The 17,276-nt window shown below is 38.3% G+C and overlaps 2 protein-coding genes across 4 annotated transcripts; one reads left to right on the forward strand and one right to left on the reverse strand.

The window, feature by feature from the left end:
• Nucleotides 1-634: 634 nt before the first annotated feature.
• On the reverse strand, nucleotides 635-8,989 carry tmem47 (transmembrane protein 47). 3 transcript variants are annotated; one of them, XM_016446275.1, is made up of 4 exons: nucleotides 7,608-8,088; nucleotides 1,972-2,112; nucleotides 1,701-1,823; nucleotides 1,427-1,506 (listed from the first exon to the last, which is right to left on the reverse strand). In XM_016446275.1, the coding sequence occupies exons 1-3, from the start codon at nucleotides 7,840-7,842 to the stop codon at nucleotides 1,726-1,728; spliced, it is 474 nt and encodes a 157-aa protein (XP_016301761.1). In that variant the 5' UTR covers nucleotides 7,843-8,088; the 3' UTR covers nucleotides 1,427-1,506; nucleotides 1,701-1,725. The 3 variants fall into 3 exon arrangements, with proteins under 3 accessions (XP_016301760.1, XP_016301759.1, XP_016301761.1); XM_016446274.1 differs by lacking the exons at nucleotides 1,701-1,823; nucleotides 7,608-8,088 and adding an exon at nucleotides 8,531-8,989 and having other exon boundaries at nucleotides 635-1,506; XM_016446273.1 differs by lacking the exon at nucleotides 1,701-1,823 and having other exon boundaries at nucleotides 635-1,506.
• A 2,908-nt stretch (nucleotides 8,990-11,897) lies between these two features.
• On the forward strand, nucleotides 11,898-15,763 carry prrg1 (proline rich Gla (G-carboxyglutamic acid) 1). Its single transcript, XM_016446270.1, has 4 exons — nucleotides 11,898-11,970; nucleotides 12,537-12,580; nucleotides 13,014-13,174; nucleotides 14,439-15,763. Exons 2-4 carry the CDS (start codon nucleotides 12,571-12,573, stop codon nucleotides 14,910-14,912), a joined length of 645 nt encoding a protein of 214 aa, XP_016301756.1. The 5' UTR covers nucleotides 11,898-11,970; nucleotides 12,537-12,570; the 3' UTR covers nucleotides 14,913-15,763.
• The last annotated feature ends 1,513 nt before the right edge of the window (nucleotides 15,764-17,276 follow it).

Genomic DNA, 17,276 nt, shown 5'->3' on the forward strand with positions numbered 1-17,276 from the left:
AGCATGGCTTTTAATGGTAGGCCTATGTTTTTTGTTTGTTGTTGTGTCATACTTTTAGATACACTGTTATTTGTAAATGCTACTGCTTATGTTAGCTTTTAATATATGGTTTTATCCTGATTAAAGCTTTAATACAGTACAGCAACCGCATGCGCTTCCATGTTTAACACTTCTCATAACTGTGAAAATAAGTGTATAATTGTAACAGTTCATTGTTGGAGGTGAGCTGAATGAGAGACAGAGAGAGATGCAGAGCAGGGGTCGTGAGGAACAGTATTAAGAACTGATGCTTTAGAACATTGATTTTGAAACTTGTGAATCCATTAGAATCGTTAGAAGACAGAATCGCGATTCATATATGAATAGATTTTTACCTGCACCTCTAGTTTCTCTTCCTCTTCTCTAAAGCAGCGGCCTTGCCCCCTTTGCTGCCTTTTCCCGAGGGCGGGGTTTATCTGGGTTTGTGATGTCACGAACCCAGCTGTTTTTGTAGGCATTAAACTGCCAGAATTTTAAAAGACGATATCTCTGTTTGCATTTAACTTTCAGCTTTGTAACTTTGCAGATATTGTTTATGCTCAAACAGCAACATTACACACTAACGTTAAAAAAGTGAAATCGCAATGAACCACCCCTTTAAAGCGATTGACATTGGACATTTTTTTGCCTGCAAAATCTCGCGAACGTGACCGCACCTTAAGCATAAGATCTTTTTGACCAGTTTACAATTATACAGATGTCTTTAGTTTGGCTGATTAGTACTTTACTGTACCAATAACACTGTTTCTTATTTCAAGCTGCATGATTTATTTTTTTATTTATGTTCACGGGTGCATTATAAACCGATTAATTTTGTCTTTAAACCCTCTATCTTGTATCTTTCAGGTCTCAAAACACGTCTATCATGACAGTTTTATTCTGTCAGAATTGTAGACTTCTGTCTGCCTTGTTTCAGATCCCACCACAGATGGAGGTTTCCCCACTGATTACATCACAGACTGGCAGTATTCCTGTGAACATAGGCTGACATCTTGAGTCAGATGCTCATCTGACAGTCAGAAGAAGATCAGAGGCGTTAGAATGACATGAGAGAGAGAGATGACATACAGAAAAAGAATGAGAGTTTGATGGTGGGGTTTAATTGCGTGATAGAGTAATCTGAGGGGAAAATAATTAAAATCTATGTATCTAACAGCTCGGCACTGCCCTGCATTTCAAGGGTCTGTTTGCAAAGTCAAGGGTCAGTTCCGAAGGAACGTTCAGTGCATGAGCTGCTATCACAACAGTGAAGAGGACATTGAAGTGCATTGTGGGTGTTGTAGCATGTTTAGTAGTAATCTTCGTAGTTCTTGGGGTTTAGGCAGTAGAGAATCGCTCCACCGAAGGAGAAGATGGTGGCTCCCCAAGCCAGACCGTAGCCCCAGTTAAACTCGTGGTATATTCTCAAACTGATGGTTTCGATGAACTTGATGGGATACAGCACCAAACAGCAGGCCTGTAGGACCACTGTGAGAGACAGAAGAGCGCTGGCAATGAAATTTGCAATCATCAAAGAGACAAAAGTAGGTTAAGAACATTAAAAGTCTTCTGAACCCTCAATGGGCTTTATTCCTTGATAAGTTCCTCAACAAAGTGAGCGACTTCAAAGCGATGTAAAAATCCTCTCTAAAGAGATGCGAAAATGTCTGTTTCAGATATACCTTACATGTTTTCCCTGTGATGCGTTCATTTTGAGAACAACTGATTACTGAAGCAGCTGCGTGATGTGGCTTGAAAAATAATGCCTTTGCTGTCTCCTGGTCCATTAGCCGCAGCAGTTGTGTCTTAGAGCCAACAACACATTTTAGATTCATAATACATGAACCCTAATTTAATGAGCATGGAAAACAGAAATGGGAAGCCAACTCATTAATGTCTTCAATGTAAGTGTGTGAGTGTGTGTGTGTGTGTGCATGGTTGTGTCTATTTCACCTGCTGCAAAGAGCATAACAGCGACCGGTCGGTAGAAGCATCTCCTGGAGCGAATGCAGACAGACACCAGGGCCACCAGGAAGGAAAGGAGGATAAGGAACACTCCACCCAACAACAAAGCCAATGTGGCGATCTGCCAGTCTGCATTAAATCAATACATAAAAACACAACAGATCAGTTCCATATCGTATTACACTGCATGCATTATAGTCATATTATATGAACATTATATCAGATGAAAGGGATGGGGATATATGCATCATTTACTAAATGTGCTGAAGAAACCTTCAAGACTTAACCATCCAAAAATGAAAATTGTAACAAAAATTTGGTCTCTTTCAAAAGTATTCTATGGCTTCAGAAGACTTGGAATACAGTGTCCTATGGACTATTTTTTCTCATGTTTTCATGTACTTTTTGAAGCTTGAAAGCTTCATTCTCCATTCACAGTGGATAGAAAAGAGCAACAAACATAGTATTCTGAAATTCTCCTTTTGTGTTCCTTAAAAACCAATGGAATGGAATAAGGATGAGAAATAACACTTTTATTAGTTATCATTAGTTAATGCACTAAACTAACAATGAGCAATACATTTTTACAGTATTTATTCATCTTGGTTAATGTTAGTCATGGTCTTGGTTATTAGTCTTGGTTCATTGTTAGTTCATGTTTACTCCGGTCCTTTAAATAATATTATCAGACTGTTTGATTTAATAAATACTCCTCGCGGTTAGTGCGCCGACATACAGCGCAACTGCGCTTATGGCGACCCGAGTTCGAATCCCGGCTCATAGTCCTTTTCCGATCCTGCTCCCCTCTCTCTTCACCCAATGCTTTCCGGTCTACTCTACACTGTCCTTTCCAAATAAAGGCATAAAAGCCCATAAATATATCTTTAAAAAATAAAAAAGTGTTATGAGACCAGTAAATAATGACAGAATTATAATATTTTTGTAAATGATTCCTTTAACAGACTCTAACACACTGCAAAGCAGTGGTGGAAAGAGTACTGAAAAAATATACTCAAGTAAAAGTACCATTACCTTCCAAAAAATGTAGTGTGAGTAGAGTAAAAGTACTTGTCCAAAAAACTACTTGAGTAAGAGTAAAAGAGTAGCCTATTTAAAAGTACTCATGAGTATTGAGTACTGAGCTGTGGATTCTACCCCTTACTGTAACGTGAGTATTTGTAATTCGTTACTTCACACCCCTGCTGGAAAGTCAATACACACATGCCTACAGAATGGCTGACACAAACACTCACATCTTGGGTTTGCGTAACTGAAAGAATGAACCTCTACGGGCAGCAGAGAGCTTATCGACAATTCTGGTGGGCTAAATGGGGCATCACGTAATGTATTCCTCCCTCCCTTTCTCTCTCCTTCAGTCCTTCGTGTTTCTGCTTTTCATTCAAGCACTCTGAGACACTCAGCTACAGTAGGGCCCAGAAATAGCACTGAATCCTCCATGGAACGCAGGAGTGAGGGAGGGGGCAAGGAGAAAGAGACCGAGAGGAGGTGCCTGACACAGTATGCCTGCTTCCATATCTGATGACATGAGAGTATATGTGTGGAATCTCACATGTACTTCGGGACGACTCCTGAGGAATCTCATTAGGTAGGCAAAGTAGAAACGCATTATGAGTAGACGATCTCTGAGGAGTGACTTGCCAGGTTTTTTTACGCTACAGAGGCTGAGGGAGTCATTTTTTTTCTAATTTGTCATATTACATTTATTTTTCAGCATGTCAAATTCTTTAAATTAGTTAACAGTGAGTAGCTTACATTTAGAGACAAATATGATCCATCAAAAAAAAAACATACAAACAAAGCCATTTTCATTTTTTTATGAATCAAAGTAAAAGATTCAATGACTTGTTTTGAATCATTAATGAATCAGTGTTTGTGCAGGAATCAGTTGAGTGGATAATTTCAATAACTGGCTCATAGGACAGTTATTTGTTTTGAATCATGAATGATTCATTGTTTGTGAACAAATCAGTTAAGCAAATGATACAACGACTTTAAGGACTGTCATTTTTGTTGAATCATGAATGAATGGGACTGTCACAAATGGCACACTTCATGTGCACTTGCAACCTTGTGGACTTGCAGTGGTCGATAGACACTACTGTGGACAGTCAAATTGGTGTTACAGATTTCTACTTAACTTTCAAAGCAGCCTTATGTCACGAAAGTGTGTACTCAGAGGAAGACCGCAAGGATTTGGGATGCCATTTGGGACAGGGCCAATCAGTGTTTGTTAACATATTGGTTATGTTATGATAAGACAGCAACATGTTTCATTCCTGAATGAATCATTATTTTTGAACAAATCAGTTGAATGAACAGTTTAGTGACTTACTCATAAAGACTGGTAGCATTAGTTCCAGAAAAGCTTACTGAAAGCACAATCGAATGCTTTACTTACAGCATGTCTAAGATGTCTGTAATAAGATGTCTGTGTTTACACAGAGCTACCTTGCATCTACAAATCTCAAAGTTTTCATTTACTTTCTATTATTCAGGGGTAAGCAAACAATCTGTTGCAACACCACCCATTATAAATAAAATCATAGACACAGCGTGTTTGCACTGTTACACAATTTACAATAACATTACAGGAACCACTGGTCATTAATAATGTAAAGGGTTTGTTGTTTTAGGTTTGAAATTCTTCTAAAAACCTGTCTTGTATTACTATATATGAGGCTAACAACAGCAAACTATGGCATTCGGCATCTCTTATAATATGTTCACAAATAAGTTTGTCAAGAAAGTTAGAAAAATTACTGAAATTATTATATACATTAGAAACAAAAACTATGATAATGTTTTTGTTTAGTCATCAAGTGATAAATGATTCAATTACTCAACAAAGCATTTCATAAGATATTGATGGCTGTTTGTTTAAATAAAACCATAAAAGCCCTGGATCCTGTCGCTGGGTTTTGTTATTACACAGTGATATCTGTAAATAGAAACATTTTCATCAGCTTGGGGAAATTATCTATAATTTTCTCTGCTGGAAAATAATAATTTCTAGCACTAAATCATGTCAAAACATCATTTTCAGAGATGGCTGAGAGCTGCTCTGGGCCACTTCAGCTTCATTCCACCGTACTATAGTTTCAAACATAAACAAAGCCTTTTTACCAAATAAGGTTTATGATTCAGCATAATAAATATGTCTGTCACTGCAGGAAGTTGGAGAGAGATGTATGAAAACAGAGCTGCTGATATTCGCTTCTATATAAAACCTAAATTCTGACACCTCGACCTCCGACCCCTCTGGATAGCCACCAAAAGCCTGCAAATCATCAACAAGAGTGTCTTTCTTCCATCTGGGAAAAAGATTTTGACTTTATGTAACCTTGAGGTCTATGTCTGAGGGGTCTCTGGCAGAACGGAGCTTATCCGAAAACCCCTACAGGACTACAGATGGAAAAGAGGATACGAGATAAAAATCAAAACATTCATTACTATGATCTGTTTTTCAGCAAGCAAGTGCCTCTTGGCTAGTTCTTTCAATCTGATACCGTGATGAGGGGAGAAAAAAGTCCAATGTCATAAACTGATTTACGTCAATAAGACACAGTGTCTCCGCATTCCTCACCATCCGCTGACGGGAAGAGAAATCAGTGTATACTTTGCGCCGCGGACTCCACATTGAACTGCTGCCTCTTCTCCAGTCGAGCATAACATCAGCACAAAAAGACTCTCACACACTTTCGCCACATTCCTGTTGTTCGTGATTATCTCTCCCCGAGAGCTTTCACAACCTCGCATTTCTGTGTGCATGTAATAGGGAGTACGTTCATGTTAATATATCTATGTTGTTTAATTGACAGAGATAAACTTAAAATGATACCCTGGAGTCGATGAAAGGTTAGCAAGCAAATCTGTTGGTATATAGCAGGCTGTGGAGTCAGCCATAATTGCGAAGCTAATGAGATTTAGTTTAATGCACGGTGCATGACACAGAGAAAACACAGAGGAAATGGAGTGACTGATTACAGAAAAGCCCAAAATCAATAATGTGCTGCAGAGGGAAGTCATTCACCCAGGCCGCTCCTTTGATATTTTGACTGGAGCTTCATGACTTTATATGGAGTCAAACTGTGCTTTTTAAAAATGACGGGACAAGGTCCAGAGCCCAACAAGTTGTTATTGCAAACCAGAGCTAAAATAACATCTTAAATCTTAACTGCGCTTGGCTGAGACTTAACTATAAAAAAAATGTGGCTCTGCCAACATACAAAAATTAATATGGAGGGGGAAGTGCCCCCAAACCGCGGTTTATTCGCTAGTAAACCTTCACGGACGCCAGAATGGAAGTTTCTTTTTCAGGGCAAAATGACATTTCTAGAATACAGCACTTGTTTCCTTGGTAACTAATCTGTCCACATTAGGGCCTCTAGGGAGCTCTCCTCTCAAACTTAACCTCACTCCTTGGATGGCGAGGAGACCTTAACAAAGGCTCATTTTGTAGACAACAAAAGCAGAATGAAACCCCAGCTGGACGACTGATTCCATCACACATTCCCACATCATCCAAAAGCCCTTCCACCAAACAAGCTGTGAATAAAATGCAGCGTCCTAGTAAATGTTAAGGATCGATATCATTTAATTAATGAAGCATTCTTCACAAACATTGTCTCTGTAATTAGATTAATCCTGACTTGCTGTAGGCTGGAGAGTCCTTTTATTAAACAGGACGAATTCAAGGTTGTTTTCCCCTCAAAACCATTAGTTCAAGTCCCAAGCTGTTTTCCTTTGAACTAACTAGTATCACTGGGATTTCTTTTTTAAGTCTTGTACATAAAAATAAGTCCTAGTGATAGGCTACTAATTAGCAAATACTTCAACAGTAACTAGTATATTTTTATTTATATATTATATGTACTTACTCATTACATAGTATTAACTATTAAAAATCAACTACTCAACTGTCTATTCCAATAGTTGGTAACCTGATTTTAACTTAACTAGAAAAAAAGAAATTGAAATAAAGAATGTAACTAGTAACAATTGGGATAGATCTCGATTTGTTTGTGGAGTAACCATTGTTACTCCACAATAAAGGATGCATATCGCTCGGTCCCCAGAGCAGCTGTAGGACTCTCTGACCACTGCCTGGTTCATCTTATACCGACTTACAGGCATAAACTTAAATCTGCTAAACCTGTAGTAAAGTCTGTAAAGAGACATACTTGGCAATAAAGCTCTTTCTGATTCTGATTCTGATTTACATATTTAATAATAGGCTACTAAAGTTGTAATAGATTGGCTACAAGTAACATTAAAGGTCTAAATGTGTAAAAACGACTTGTCACCTCTGTTTTAATCTGACAAAGAAATGCAAAACGCAAATTGTTGACTATTTTCGCAGTATTTAGAAATAGCTGGTTAAGAACGAGCTGAACAATGAGTAATAATTATGCGCTAGGGAGCGAAGGGCCCCTTTTGTTATCTCATAAATCAAATATGTACCTCCAGGGCCATGTTGCAGAGCTCACTAAAGTTAAAGAGACTGCGTCCTTTTTTTTGTTTCCCCCGAATCTTAAAATATGTATGTGCAGCTCATCCTGTTTGAACATTGTTTATAGCAAAGTTACAAAAGTAGCGGCTCTCACCGGTCCCTTTCTGCCCCAGCGTGCTGTCGCACTGCCAGTCCGCGGAGGCAGCGTGCTTCCTGCACGACTCCCACAGGGACAGGTGGTACTGGTCATCCGCGGTGACCCACGCCGGACTCAGCACGGCCCCAAAATCCAGGCACAGCGCGAGGAAAATACACACCAGACCCACCAACTTCAGGGGCGTCAACGCCGACACGCGCACTTCCTCCGCCCCGCTCACGGATGAGGCCATGTCGGCTGGATGCGCTGGTGATGTGGAGCGATGTTGTGCTGCGTCGCGGAGAAGCCAGTAACGATGATCCCAGGCAATGTTTTTGGATCCGTATTCGCGATCAGTGTTTTGAAGATTGTGGAGCAGCTGCGCGAGAGGGACGCTGTAGCAGCTGCCCTCGCGCTCCTGTGAACGCGACTGCACTGCACATTATTGAAAAATCTCTGCTGCACCTGCAGGGTCCTAGTGCCTAGCTTAGAACTCCCTGTTTACAAACCCAGTCTGAACGATTCGTTTACTATGAAGGTAGAATGACGTCAAAAAGATTTGCATACGCAGGGTAATATTTGTGGAAGTGTACATAGGCTACAAGTAACATTAAAGGTCTAAATGTGTAAAAACGACTTGTCACCTCTGTTTTAATCTGACAAAGAAATGTAAAACGCAAATTGTTGACTGTTTTCTCAGTATTTAGAAAGAGCTGGTTAAGCATGAGCTGAACAATGAGTGATAATGATGCGCTTGGGAGCGAAGGGCCCCTTTTGTTATCTCATAAATCAAATATGTACCTCCAGGGCCATGTTGCAGAGCTCACTAAAGTTAAAAAGACTGCGTCTTTTTTGTTTTCCCCGCATCTTAAAATATGTATGTGCAGCTCATCCTGTTTGAACATTGTTTACTGCAAAGTTACAAAAGTAGCGGGTCTCACCGGTCCCTTTCTGCCCCAGCGTGCTGTCGCACAGCCAGTCCGCGGAGGCAGCGTGCTTCCTGCACGACTCCCACAGGGACAGGTGATACTGGTCATCCGCGGTGACCCACGCCGGACTCAGCACGGCCCCAACATCCAGGCACAGCGCGAGGAAAATACACACCAGACCCACCAACTTCAGGGGCGTCAACGCCGACACGCGCACTTCCTCCGCTCCGCTCACGGATGAGGCCATGTCGGCTGGATGCGCCGGTGATGAGGAGCGATGTTGCGCTGCGTCGCGGAGAAGCCACGAACGATGATCCCAGACAATGTTTTTGGATCCGTATTCGCGATCAGTGTTTTGAAGATTGCAGAGCAGCTGCGCGAGAGGGACGCTGTAGCAGCTGCCCTCGCGCTCCTGTGAACGCGACTGCACTGCACATTATTGAAAAATCTCTGCTGCACCTGCAGGGTCCTAGTGCCTAACCAACGCAAATGAAACGGTCCGAGCGAATGAACAATTCACCAACAGATTGAACCGAGTCGTCCGAAACGCAATTAGCCTGAGGCTATTATGATTAGATTCATAGAGCAAAAACTAAATTGCTTTAATAGCCAAACCAAGTATAATTATAGAAATAGAATATGTCTATGTGGTGAAAAATAATAGATTTATTTTTTTCGTTAATTTATTTAGGCTATTAATTTAGCAGACACTTTTATCAAAGCGACAAACAAAATGAGGAACACTAGCCTACATGCAAAGCCTTTTTCATTCAAGAGATACTTTATTGTAAATACAAATTATATTTAGGTTACTGTATGCTTTTTGCGAGGTGAATCATGGCTACAGCAAAATAATAATAGCTACTTAATAGTAGGCTATAAAAACATAATAAACATGCGTCGATAGATTTATAGCATGTTAATAATCCTATGTAACATGGAAGGAACCGTGATGACTTGATGTGTAAAAAGAATCGCTGAATCGTTTTCTTATCCTGTTTTTTGAAGCGGACTGTTCAAAAGAATCGATTCTCGGAAATGAGTCGGACGTCCCGTCACTGCCTCTCATCTGGCGTTTATGGTGGCATATTTCTCTCATATTCTTTTCCATCATTTGCTATTTTCTTCCATTCACCCTCTTCATTTATCTGTGCTATGTGCTCTCACAAACACGCACATAGAGCAATGTGTCTTATTTCAAACAGAGTCATTTTTCTCAGAATAATTAGAGAGACACATAATTGAGTGCTGGATTGCATGATATGAATGCTATCCAAACGTTTTGTGGGAAAGGGAAAATACTTAAATATTTAATCCCAAAATGAACTTGTGTATAATGTAGCCTATCTAAAACTGTTCATTTAAAAATAGGCCTATTTATTATTTTCTGTAAGTAGATAAATTGCATATCATTAGACAAGTAACCATGAAATTCACTTACATATAAGTCAAAAGACAGATGAATCAGTATACTCCATTTAGTTTAGTAATAATAGGTTATGTAAGGTTATGGTCAATGTGCATTTAGCCTGAAAATCCATAAATTGTTCATGATTGGAAAATCTGTCAACAAAGGACACCTGAAACTTCATAACACAATCAACAGCTTGGCCTTGCTAACAAAAGTCTATAACAGAGAAAAATACCACCCTTAATACATTCTTTGTTCAATTCACAAGATTTACACTCACATTCTTCCTTAACTCCACTGTGTATTAACACAGCAAGATTAAACATCAAATTCAGTTACTCTTTTCAATAAATCATGAATGAGCTTTACATCTGAGCGTTTCAAAAATAATTCCTTCTGAGTTAAAATTAATGATTGTTGTTTAACAGGTCAAAAATACTGGTTTGCCTTGAAGGTGAATAATACATTCAGAATGTACAGACTGGCAGTCTCCAGTTGCCTGAAGGCAATGTTGTTGTTTTTTTCCCACTGCAAAGACATGACCGCCTCTTTCTCCTCTCATCTATTCAGGTCAATAGAAGTTTTTTTTTTTTATTATTATCAAGGGTTTAGTGAAAGGGACAGTAATAATAGAGAGAATGAGATACTGTGTGTGTGTGTGTGTGTGTGTGTGTGTGTGTGTGTGTTGCACTCTTTTGCCTGTTTCAGAAATGAATGTTTACTGATTTTCAGGACCATTTTTGTTAGCGTTATAAGTGCATTTTTTGTCTAACAATATAAGCAGCAAACATTAAATCAAGAGATGTAGCTGTAAATAAAGCACACAATATTATGACACATTAAATAGCTAGAATACATTTAAAAAAACTGGACAGTGTTATGTCATACAGTTCCCTACCTGTCAAGGTTAGATATTCAAAAATCAAACTTGCCTCAGTTATATAGCCACATTTAACAGCTTTCCCCTCTGAGTCAGTGAATACAGATAATAGCTCTGGATATATCTGACCTTTATGTATGGAATATAAAAGTATGTTTTAAGACATCATAGACCAAATGTCCTTTCTAGCAACTCATCATTGATTGCTGATTCTAATCAAGTCAAGTCAAGTCAAGTCAAGTCAAGTTTATTTGTACAGCGCACGATACAAATCATTGCAAAGCAACTTTACAGCAATAATCATAGAGAGAAGAAAATGATATAGCCCCCAAAAAGACATTATTCAAGATAATAGTGCAACAAGACACACATTGCGTTATAGTGAATCCCTGTTGATTAATATGTCAGAGAAAATGAGCAAGATTACTGTGATAGCAGTAGACGTGTCTGTCAACCACAATATCAGGGACAGTAAATGAGTCTGTATGTCCATCACTAAACTTCTTTTGTTTATCTTAATAACCTTTGTTTAAACTGAATTACTTTATTACTGTATGCCTATTATTATTTATTATATATTTAATTTTATTCGTTGATTTTAGGCTAGGCTACTTGTTTATTTGTACATTTTTTTAAAACTTTTTTTACACGAAAAGAAAATCCATTACGGAGCTATATGCTAGATTTTTGATAGCCTACAAATGTACTCTTGAAGCACACTGAAATTTAAATTAAATTGAAATTATGGAAAAAAAATAGCCTATATAAAAACGATGAGATAAAAAGCAACAGTTAAGACCTTGTATACACGACCGGCGGAATAAGCTGTTCATCACAACTAATTAAGATTTAGCCTAACTAATGCATTAATATAGCTAGTTCACTTGTTTCTCACATTCACTGTTTTTTCTGGCAAGCAATTATTACATAAAAGCCGATATAAACATTACACATTCCTTCCTGTCTCACATATCTACAAAAAAAAAAAAAGAAAAAAAAGGGGATTTACAGAAGAACGAATCTTGTTCTGTAATTATACCCCATACCCCGAAACCCGCGTCAGAACTATGTTCGTTCCTATCCAGTTAATTCGGACTCCTGACTGCGCATGCGCCAAATCAGGACATTGAGAGTAACAGTGTACGCGTTTGGGTGGAACGGGTAAACAGTTTTTGTTTATTTTATTAATCTAATTTAAAGTCGCAGCCTTTTCTAATTATTATATACAAAACTTATAGCTTCGGGCGCATCGATGGTTATATTAATTTGTGCCGTTTTTATGTATAAAACCGCATCGACAAGCTTCAGTCGATAGTCATCACGTATAGGGAATGAATTAACGAACACTTTTGTATGCCTATCATGTTTTTTTTTTACGTTTTGAGGCGGCAGCTTTATGTTTCTGTATAGTGAAATAACAGTCGTTTTGTGCTCGTCAAAAACGTACCTGTTTTTATTCGTGTGCTGACAGTGGATGACTGTCCTGTAACGTTACATGCTAGTAAGCTAACAGTCCTTGAGCCATACAAAATGATTTATGTTTTTGGACAGATTTGTGCTGTTTATTGTGATTTAACATATGGACAGTGTCTTATGCCGGATTCCATCGAGAATATTGCTGTTGTTTTGACTTTGGTTTGAGAAAGTGAAAATGCTTGAGCACAAGTGATATACTGTAAATGGGTGGTCGTTGATTAAATCTGGTCGTGTGTTCTGTCGTTCCCAAGGTCCAGTTTCCCTCTTTGAAAAGCTGCAGGAATCATGGGAGCCGGTGAGTCTTTTTATAGTCGTTATTTCTGCCAGAGACTGTGATATTTTCAAGGATGCCGATTTGTGTTTCTTAACGTTGCCAAGATATGTAGTGGGTGTGTATGCTGAGCCAGCTTGTGATCTCATGGATGTCACGTAAAGGTGATGCATCTTTCTGTCAGTAATTTCCCATTAGTATTAGTCACAGATTGTCAACAGGGGTCTTGACCTAAATAGTGCTTCTAATATTTAATCCATGCCTAATCAGATAATTGTGCATCACAATATAGCTTCTGTTTTATTTTTCCCACTCTCAATGCTGAGGAACAGTAGGCTGCTCTTTAACAAGCTTCCCTGTGCCTGGGAGGAACCGGCATTTCAAAGAAGGCACTTTGTCGGTCATAGCCCCCCTCCTTGTTTCTGTGCTGTATGCTTATTTTTTGTATCTCCGCCAGTGTTCCTGCCAGCAGATGCCGCGCACTCGGTGCTGCGGAGGCTCCCAAGAGCAAACTTCTTCTTGGAGGAGATTAAACAAGGGAACATCCAGCGAGAATGCAGGGAGGAAATCTGTAATTATGAAGAAGCCAGGGAGGCATTTGAGAATGACGAGAAAACTGTGAGTTTGGAGTAGATGCGTGCTAATGTTTTTGCATGAACTTGAACACAACTTCCTCTCAGTCATTCCACTCCGTGGCATTTCCTCTAGGCAGGAAGTGAGCATTATCGACAGGAAAGGCTCAGTGGGTACACATTTTCACCAAGATGGTTAATTATGCGTCATTCAGATCAGATGAAGGATGTTTGAGTTGTGTGCTTGTGGGCGTTTATACAAAATAACAGAACAGTGATAAAGCCAGTATGTTTTTACGTAATGTGAGCACTTGTTGAGTCCAGGGTAGGGCTGGGTGATTTGGGGGGAAAAATAAAATTATGTGTTTGTTTGTTTTTTCTCTGACGATTGTGATTAAAAAGATCACTACAGGTTTGATGTGCTTGTTTGTAGATATACACTCAAGCACATTTGGCCAAAAATGGTTTTGATAATAATTGTGAATATAATTTTTAATATTGTGATGATTATTATTTGTACTAAATAAAAATATGAAATGAAATAAAGAAAATCAAGAATTTAAGAAAAATAATTAAACGAAAATTTTATTTTATAGTAAAACTTTAAAATTACAAGATTAATATATATGGCACTCTTTATTTCTTCATTTTCAATTGTTAAACCGTCAAGATTTTATTTTGGTGTAAAACCTCATAGAGCCTTTCAGCCTCAGGCTTCCTTTTGAATCATGAATTGGAATTTGAATTAAAATTTGAATTGGAAGAAGAATTTACTAAATTGTAACAAATGTAATACATTCTGGACAATGAAGTGTTCTTCCACCCTCGTCCACAAATGTTAATTTAAATAGAAATTTGCATTCAGTTTTTCTATAAGGTTTCATTTCAATCTGTCTGTCATTCTCTCTGTCCATTTGTCCCTTAAACTTCAGGGCTTTTTAAACTTTCTTTAAAACTTTTAAACAAGTTAAGATTCAAAGTTTGCCTTAAACTTTACAAGTTAAAAATGTATTTTCTCCATAATTTCTTTAATTTAATTCATTTATTTATACTTCCTACATTCTGAAATGTTTTGAAATGCAATTCTACATCATGTTTGCTATTTTAATTCAAATTCAGGAACTGAATTGTAGTTCAAAAGGCATTTTCAGGTCAGTTCTGTCACAGTCATTACTTTGTGTTGGTGTGCAAAGTCTTGATGACATTGAAGAGGGTGTGGTTTTTGTTTTCAATACAAACGAGTTTGTTGTGCTTATTTACATTTATACAGACTACGTCCTTATCTAATTGTGTTTTTTTCACTCTTACAGAGGCGATTCTGGGAGGAGTACCAGCGTGAAAGTAGCCCCAGGCCTGGAGGACTGGAGTCCATCGCCGGTGGCGTTCATTCCCTGTACCTGATCTTACCCCTGCTGCTGGTTTTGCTGCTCATTGCTGCAGTTTCCATCACAGTTTGGAGATGCCACTCACGCAAAAGATCCCAGCAGAGTCCTGCCATTGGGCGCCCACAAAGAGACACAACCCTATCAGTGGTGTCAATGGACCAGTGGGGTCGGGACTACCATCCTGACATCAGTCCTCACTCAGAGATCAGTGCCCACAGTAGCCCTGCCTACCCAGGTGCTGACCTCACACCTGGGCGGGGCAGTCGGGGTGACCCGCCCCCTTCATACGAGGAAGCTGTGGGCCATACAGATGTACAGATTGAAGCAGAGCCTCCACCACAATATGAAGACATCATCAGTAACCACGGTAACACTGTTATCATCTCCCAGGGAAAGTGACGGATCTTCCAGGCATGTTATCCAGCCTCATGTAGGGATGCATTTTGATACCAATACTGTAAACGCTGTCATTCCTTACTCGCTGTGTCTCTCTTCTCTTTTATAGCTAATGTTTTTATGGGATGTGAACATGCTTTGGCCGTTTATTTTTAAGTACTAGAAGTATTTTTGTACAACTTCACTACTACAATGACAGGCTTTTCAACTCCAGCACTAGCAAAACAGCTAAACTTCTTTACTTAATGTGAAGAGAAAACAACTTATGCAATAACATTATTCTTAGTACCGTTACGTTGTTAAACATTGAATTGCTTTGATTTCAGAGATGTTCGTAGAACTCATAATAGCATGAATCCAATGACAAAGTACTGTAATGTCATTAGCCATTCTTCCAAGTTAGTAAGTCCTATGAGTGTCAGAACATCTTAGAAATGAACTGAATATTTGGTCAGTTGTGGCCTCTCATGGGACAACTAAATAATAAACTAAATAATCAGTTTCAGAGGAAAAAATGCACAATATTTTCAGGAAGTTGTACATTTTAATGTTTACTGACATTCTGTACTTCAAGGTTCATTGTAACCTTTATCAATAGCCATCTAAGCTTAGGCTATCTGTATAGAATTGCATAGACGACGTCACTATGCACTGGACTCACAACCTCAATGAAATATTGATATTGGGTTGATTTTTCTTTTCCACTAGTTGAGGTGTTAAACACTGTGTGTGTTAGATTTGGTTAGCATGTTGGAAACATTTCAGCTAAATGGATAACCTGTTAACAGTGTGAATTTGCTGATAATACATTGCTGATAACATTGACCAAACAAATTCAATCCTGATTTTATGTAGCATCGTGGTTGTTAATGATGAATCTGACTAAGTGGGCACTAAGTCAACGTGTGTGAGGTTTTGCATTTCGGAAAATACAATACTGAAAGGAGTAGTTCGCTCAAAAATGAAAATTTGCTGAATATTTACTCACCCTCATTCTATTCAAGATGTTGATGAGTTTGTTTCTTCAATGGAACAGATTTGGAGAAATTTAGCATTACATCGCTTGCAGTGAATGGGTGCAGTAAGAATGAGAGTCCAAACAGCTGATAAAAAAACATCACAATAATCCACATGACTGTAGTCCATCAGTTAACATCTTGTGCAGTGAAAAGCTGCATGTTTGTAAGAAACAAATCCATCATTAAGATGTTTTTACACCATTGCTTCTGGCCAAAATACCAGTCCTCAATCCATAATAAGAAAAATTCCAGTGAAAAATTCTGACGGCACCCATTCACTGCAGAGGATCCATTGATGAGCAAGCGATGTAATGCTACATTTCTCCAAATCTGTTGTGATGAAGAAACAAACTAATCTATGGCTTGTGAGTACATTTTCAGCAAAGTTTCATTTTTGGGTGAACTATTCCTTGAACTGTTGTATTGTGTAAGTGTGGTTTGAGGTTTGCCATTTCATTCGAGCCACAATGAGTTCAATGGCAAAACATGGTAGACTAAATGGTCTATGCAACTGTGCTTTCTTTTCTCTCCATAGCTTTGGAGCAATTTACATGGTCACAGCCTTGTGAAATTTATTCTTATTGTGGCCAAGGATTAAACGGGCATATTAAGCATCCCAAGCTGGGAATTCTAGGACAAGCAAGATGAATTGTCCATTGTGGAGGTAATTAATAAGGAGCAAGAAGCATGCTTTTTGTGCGCAGCTGCGTTGAGCTGTGTGCAGACTCTTTTTTAGATTGGTTTTAGGGTAAATAACTTGTGTTTTGTTTCTCTAACCTCTTAGAGAATGTCGAGAAATAACAATTATGACTACCTTTACCATGCTGGTTGTTTTTAACTGAATTCTGGTATATTTTTAATGTGTTGAAGGCTGTTTTTTACACATGGTTTGATTGTTTGAAACAGTAGTTCGATTCAACCCTTTTGCTTTCACACTGTGGTTTTAGGTCAGAATTGCGGTATGTTTGCATTTACAATGCAAGTGCTAGTGGCAACTGAGTAACACTATAAATACAGTGTGCTACAAAGCATAACTCTCCTCCCACGACAAATGACATTTTGCTAACACTTTAACCTGACACCTTTTATTATATTATAAAGGTATTCATAATGTACATTGTAAAGCATTCTGTATTTTTATAAATAATTGTAACCAAAGTTCAAAAGCATTACAATATTTGCAGATTCCTTGTTACATCTAAAATTGGTAGTTTGTCATGTTTTAATACATAATATTTTCAAAAAGTGTAACAATGAATAGTATTGTGGTTACAATTATTCATGAGATCATACAGTGGATTTTAACACATATATATATATATATATATATATATATATATATATATGC

Source organism: Sinocyclocheilus anshuiensis, unplaced genomic scaffold, assembly GCF_001515605.1.
Source record: "Sinocyclocheilus anshuiensis isolate Anshui unplaced genomic scaffold, SAMN03320099.WGS_v1.1 scaffold107, whole genome shotgun sequence".
Lineage (NCBI taxonomy): Eukaryota > Metazoa > Chordata > Actinopteri > Cypriniformes > Cyprinidae > Sinocyclocheilus > Sinocyclocheilus anshuiensis.

Excerpts from the sequence above, each read along its gene's own strand:
- prrg1 (XM_016446270.1), top strand. Across the intron at positions 13,175-14,438 it reads TTGAGAATGACGAGAAAACT|AGGCGATTCTGGGAGGAGTA; the intron begins GTGAGTTTGGAG and ends TCACTCTTACAG.
- tmem47 (XM_016446274.1), bottom strand. The coding sequence starts at position 8,765 with ATGGCCTCATCCGTGAGCGGAGCGGAGGAAGTGCGCGTGTCGGCGTTG. Across the intron at positions 2,113-8,530 it reads GCTGGGGCAGAAAGGGACCG|ACTGGCAGATCGCCACATTG; the intron begins GTGAGACCCGCT and ends GATTTAATGCAG. Across the intron at positions 1,507-1,971 it reads TGTTATGCTCTTTGCAGCAG|TGGTCCTACAGGCCTGCTGT; the intron begins GTGAAATAGACA and ends TGTCTCTCACAG.